Source organism: Galeopterus variegatus, unplaced genomic scaffold (assembly GCF_000696425.1).
Source record: "Galeopterus variegatus unplaced genomic scaffold, G_variegatus-3.0.2 Scaffold1891, whole genome shotgun sequence".
NCBI classification, from domain to species: domain Eukaryota; kingdom Metazoa; phylum Chordata; class Mammalia; order Dermoptera; family Cynocephalidae; genus Galeopterus; species Galeopterus variegatus.
Genome location: NW_007728002.1, coordinates 313,240 through 319,643, shown reverse-complemented (window position 1 = coordinate 319,643; position 6,404 = coordinate 313,240). Strand labels below are relative to the sequence as shown.

General features: G+C 39.5%; 1 protein-coding gene across 1 annotated transcript in view; it reads right to left on the bottom strand.

Moving 5' to 3' along the window:
- The window catches only part of TRPM6 (transient receptor potential cation channel, subfamily M, member 6), a 126,504-nt gene that overhangs the window by 16,878 nt on the left and 103,222 nt on the right, over positions 1–6,404 (bottom strand). The window contains exons 29-31 of the mRNA XM_008579473.1: positions 5,916–5,974; positions 4,310–4,335; positions 480–589 (exon numbers count right to left, since the gene is read on the bottom strand). Coding sequence (XP_008577695.1) covers positions 480–589; positions 4,310–4,335; positions 5,916–5,974 — 195 coding nt within the window. The remainder of the gene's footprint in view (positions 1–479; positions 590–4,309; positions 4,336–5,915; positions 5,975–6,404) is intronic.

Here is a 6,404-nt window from a genome sequence, read left to right as displayed (position 1 = left end):
AATTATTCCCACTTTGAAAGAAAGACAACCGAAGTACTGTGAAGTGACGTTGCTTAAGAGAGTCAATACCCTCGACGTCTTTGTTTAGTAACATCTTTGTTGGCTTCCCTCTGCGGGGTTGGCATTCATTCAGTGGGTACGTTCACTGATGGGCTCGTGAGGGTACAAAACCCTCCCTCAGAGAACTACTTTCAGGTCTGTCTTTTCCCCAATCCCAAACACTGAGATCTCTGGCACTGGGCTGGCTTTGAGCTAATAAGGAATTTTTAGATCTCAAGGTCACCCTTCTCCTCCACAATGTGGAATTTGCCAATACAAACCTTAAAAAAAAATCTAAATTCTCTTAAATCCTGACAACTTGTGTTCCCAAGTCAATGGCAAGGTAAGAAATCTGAATGTTCTTCCCATCAGAGTGAACAACAACTTTTCAAGTTGGAAGCCATATCAATCATACGGAATTCATCACAGTTTCCATTTACAAATGCAGAATCACAGACATTTAGCTTGGCTGACATGTCTCTGTGCACATGCATCCTACCTGAATAATGATGGTGAGGCTCTTGAGGGCTTTTTAAGGAGGCTGAGATCTCTGAAATTATAGAGAAGATTGACATTTTAATTACTTGGCTGGAGATAAATACATGCTTGTGAATATATTGCCTTCAAAGTTACTATTGAACAAGTTAATCGGAAAGTTGTCTCAGTATTTGCAAAAGCTTGCCTAATATCCTTTAAACACACTATTGTGCGTGGTATCCTGACAGCTTCCAGTCATCAATGTAATATCTTCAAACATATTTATATAGGGAATTGAAGAAAGACAGGTAATATTAGCCTCAAAGATATATTTCCTCTGAACCAATTACACCTCTGGGTTGCAGAAGGTACTCAGCTGCCCATCAGACTTCACGACATCCCAGAAGCATGATTTTCTGAGCTCCCTATCAAGATGCAATACCCACAGAAAGACATTATTAATACCAAGTTATTAGCAGACTACTTCACTGACCTAAAATAACAACAACATGATGAAAACACATGAAGAGGTATATAGCAGAAACAAAGGAGGGGGTCGATAATACAACACTAAGGGATTTGTTTGGTTACACAAGGACTGTGCGTTGGGAACACGTCCTCCAAGTTTAACTCATTCTCTGCTGTCTGCTCCAGTTCTAAATTACAAGACTTCAGAGAAATCCTTTGCAACGGTTTTGCCATTTCATAAAATCAAAATTAAAGTACAGAACTTTGGTCTCACAGTGGCAACTGCTTTATCCCTAATAGAGTACACAGTATAATGAGCCCAGTTTCACAGATCTCTCCAGCTTCTTGTTGCTGGGTAAGGGAAGGAATAACAATCATTTCTTTTGGGGATGACTGGTAAAATGTAAGGTCAGCAGAAAAGACTCTTCCTTTCTCAATTTATTCAATTAAGAACAAAAAGTACTCGGCTCCCACCATGGGTCATACCAGGCAAGAGAGATGTGAGCAAGATGTGGTTCACACCCTAGAGAAGAGCAAAAATAATGTACTAACAGAGAAGGACATGGAACTATACTCACAATACAGTTTGCTAAGTAATATCATAGAGGTAAACACAGAGGTTTATGGAACACATTAATTCCACCTGGAAGGGAGGAGCTTCGTAGACAAACAGGTTGAAATACTTAAAGGGTATGGGCATCTGAGTCTGAAAAAGCTGAGTTTCAACCCCAGGTTCACTACTTAGGGAGCTGAGACCTTATTCATATTTATTCAATATATATTTCTTGAGCACCTACTATGTGCAGGCATTGGTCTATGCTCAAGAGAAAGATCAGTGATCAAAATAGATAAAGTTCTCGGCCACATTCTAGTAAAGGGAAATAGTAAACAAATACATAGAGTGTATTATACACAGTATAGTAGGTGTATATGTGTGTGTGTATATACTTATATATCACGTTAAGAGAGTTAGGAAGTATGCGGAACAGGGAGGTTGCTTTTGCATATAGGGTGGTTAGGCAAGGCCTCTCTGATCATATGAAATCTGAGCATAGACCCACAGGAAGAGAGGGGTGAGCCATATGGAAAAATGAAGAGTATTCCAGGCAGAGGCAACAGCAAGTGCAAACTCCCAGAGGCAGGACCACACCTGCCATGTTGAAGACGGGAGGTGCAGCCAGAGGGAAGTGCACTGAGAGGACTGAGGTTGCAGAGTTGTGGGGGAGCAAATCATCAGGGCCTTGTAAACTGCATTCGGACTTTGCTTTTGCAAAGTGAGATGGAAAGCCACGTGAGCAAAGGACTGACTCGGTTCAACTTCCAGTTGAAAAGGATTATTCTGGCTGCTCTTTGGAAACAGACTGTTAGAAAGCAATAGTTTGGAGGCTATACTATAATCCAAGAAAGAAATGATGGTGACTTGAAGTAGGGTATTATGTACAGGTGGCAAAGTGATTCAACTCTTGATATATTTTGAAAGATTTACTGATGCATTGGATGTGGGGTGTGAAAAACGGGAATGAAGTATGATTGCGAGACTTTAGCTTCAGGCACTGGAAGGATAGAGCTGCCATTTCTGAGATGAGGGAGGAAGGAGTTGAAACATTTTGTCTGAGGTGCCTTTTAGACATCCACATAAAGTTGTTAATGGGTGGTTGGTCATATTCTTTCAGGCATAAAAACTGAATGAAAGGAATCGTGATTATGAGCCTGGACATTTGGACTGGGGTCAGGCTGTCAAGAGCATTGAGAAAAACCCAGGGCTCTGTAGTCTATCCTTAGGTAATAGGGAGCCATTGAAGCTGCTACATGAGTGGTGACATCATTCATAAAGATAATTCCAATGGAAACACTGGAAAATTTAAAGGGAGAGAAACCAACCAGAATGCTAATACAAAATCAAGTACAAATGGAAGTATACACTTTTCATTTAGGAAAACAAATGTTGGCAGTGTTCAGGCAGGCACAGTAGAGTGGAGCAAAACAGACAACTGTAAAGAGAGGGGAGGGATGTCGAATGGAGTTAGAAGGCAAGGTTGACAGCTAAGAGCAGTGGGGTGGCAAAGGGACTGTAAATTACAAAGATCTCCAGCTTGGGCCAAGGAAGAGGAGGCTATCAGAAAGACCAAGAGCAAGTCAGCAAAGAAACAGAAGCACAGCCTGGAAGACTACAGACAGTGTCATGAAAGAAACACAGTCCAGGGCCGGCCCGGTGGCGCACTGGAGAGTGCGCCACTTGGGAGCATGGCGGTGCTCCCGCCGAGGGTTCGGATCCCATGTGGAGACCGGTTCCCGCTCACTGGCTGAGCGCGGTGCGGGTGCAACACCAAGGGTTGCGATCCCGTTGCCGGTCCCCGGTACGGGCGCGACACTGAGGGTTGTGATCCCGTTACCGGTCAGTAAAAAAAGACAAAAAGGATAAAAAAAAAAAAGAAAGAAACACAGTCCAACTTCAAATGCCACACGTTCGATGAGGACTGAAAAGGGGTCATGTGACTTGGTTCTAGTGGCATTTCAGTAGAGGGGACAGACACCATGGGCTGAAGAATAAATGTTATCACTTCTTCAATTAACTTGGAGGTGAGGGATAGGAGGGGCAGTTTGAAAGCTAGGTAAATCTAGAAAAAGATTATTTTTCCCTTTGTACAGAATATGACTTAAATTTGTATGTAGGTTGAAGAGAAGGATGTAATGAAACCCGAGATAGTGGGATGGAGCAAGACCATAGAAGGCAAAGGTACCCACCATCCATCAAGGGACAAGGAAATGAAAAGAAGTCAGAGACTACAAGTAGCTGAAAGTGGTTTTACCACATGACTCAGCCCTACTTAGCCATTTGGGGCACAGAGTCCTACTGAAACCAGGTGGAAAAGCATCCACATACAATCTCATGAATGGCTCCTAATGAGTAATATGTAAAACAGTGACAGTAAGAGCTGTTGAACATGCAAAATGAACTAAGTGGTTACACCCACACTCACAGATGAAACAAAAAACTCATAGTCAAAAACAGGTCACTCAAAAAATTTGAAACCAGCAGACATCAGTCCTGATTTATAAAATGAACTAAGTGGTTACACCCACACTCACAGATGAAACAAAACACTCATAGTCAAAAACAGGTCACTCAAAAAATTTGAAACCAGCAGACATCAGTCCTGATTTATCTGGATGAAGATATTCAGTTTTCTACTCTTCTACCAAACTTTCAATGTGTATAGTAGACAAAAATCATAAATGCAATTTCAAGAACTACAAAAATCTCAGCAGGACAGTGAATAAAATAAAAAAATTAAAATTAAATTGTTTAAATATGAAAACTTACTGTCAACTCCATTTGAATTTCTCAACCTGTTTGAAAAAATGAAGTTGTTTAGATAATGCTGCTTTAAATCTTTCAATGATTCAAAGAAAGGAAAAAGTATGTGAAACAGTAACAATACAGTGTGTAGGAGGGTGTAGATATTTGTATGTCATATGTATGTTTGAAAGGAAAGTATCAGTTACATCTGATTCCTATCTCTACCAATAGAGAAATTTACAACTCCACAATTATTGTCATAGAAAAATGAGCATCAGATATGCATGTAAGTCATTTACTGTGTATGCCCTAAGCTAACTGAAAAGCAATCCTGTTTTTTTAATTATCTATGTGATCACACAACATATATTAGATTTAACTGTGCTTGTGTTGTTCTGGATCAATTAAACTAAAGGGTTCCTGAACCATGCAAAGCAGATGCCTACAAATGAGTCTATGAATGTCTCTGGACAAGCCTACAAATCAGTTTCATTAGCCCACGTGGCCCCTAAATGTTCACAGGCTGAAATTTGCTCTCTTTAAATTGTTACTTGCCCTGCTCAAGTGCACAAGTGGCCATGGGCAAGTCTGAATAAATGCATTCAAAGAATATCTCCACTATTTGAGGTCCTTAGGGAAGAAAGTACAATTACAATTATTGTTTAATTTCATGCTGCAATAACCCACTACTCTGCATGAGCACAAACTACTGAACTTTTGGGAGAAAGAAGTCCTTTAAGTCTGGAGTCAGGCTTGCACCAAGACTGTGATGGAATCTCCAGAGAAAGGTCACCTCAAATAGAGCTGGTTACAACCTGAAAGTCACCTGCTACCTGCGTGGTATCAACTGGCCCTTCTGTAGAGTAGATTATTTTGAATTCTGCCCCATACAACTGTATGGATAGTTGATTTGCTAATGTAACTAGAAAAGTCCAGAAAACACTACAAACAAAATAGAAAAATCTTTGCTTGGTTGGTTTTCAAATTTCATTTCTCTGAATAAATAAAATTCCAAGAGGATACTCAAATCTACAACCATGTGAGTTCTCTGTATTCGTTCTCTCCATCCCATCTTCCTCTCTATCTCTCTCTGTCTTTCTCTCTGTCTCAATCCTTCTCAGAGTTACTGCTTTAACAATTAGGATGTTACTGAGAAACCAAAAATTAAAAAGATCAACCTCGTAAGCTGAAAGGACAAAAAATTTTTTTTTAGTTCTTTTTCAAACTAAAGAATAAGCATAATCAGGTCTTCAATCTAAGCCTTTTTCTTTAGGCAAGACAGATGTATTTCCACTCTTTAATGCAAATTCACAATCTTATATATCCAAAAAAATACGATAATCATGATTGCATGTGTATGTTTTTTGACACTAAAAAGGCAAATGTTTACTTTGCAGTAGGAATTCTTGTTTCATTATATTCTTAAAAGGCACTCAGGTGAGATCTTGTTGCCAGAAACAGGAAAACTTGAAGAATAAATTATTTCCAATCTTACTAACAAAAGAAAAATGCTGTTATTTGACACATACTCATTTTTCTGCTTTTCTGACCAGGTTAAACCTTTGTTCCTAATCAGATTTAAAAAGTAGAAGCCAAAGACTCTTAAAGAGAGATGTATGGAAATACTCACAAGAAGGTCCTACTGAGGTTGTTCCTCCTGGAATTCCATAAAGAGTTTCCACTGAGATCCTGAGCAGAAGGGAAAAGCCATCACAGGTACACCCAACATATGCCCACCCCCAGCTTCTGGTAGTACTGCGCTTGCAAACACACTTTCTGGAGAATGTTTCTTTTTCCTTCTTCTACCTGCGTATTTCTCTTTTAATAAACATACTAAACTCAAGCTAGAAAGATACATAACGTTAGCACAATATCAGAGTAACTCTGTGTGTTGGTGGACTGTAACAGAATGAAATTGCTTTTATGAGGACCTTAAAGAGAAAATGTAACATATGAAGGTTTTTGCAGAAATAGGACTGAATATGCAATATCAATTAATGACATGAAAGAAGGAATGAAGGTCAAGTTGACAGCAACATCGATCATCACAGCATTATTTCCTATCATCAGTAGAATGCCATTCCAGGTACTGACAATTACTTAAAATAACATTACCTTG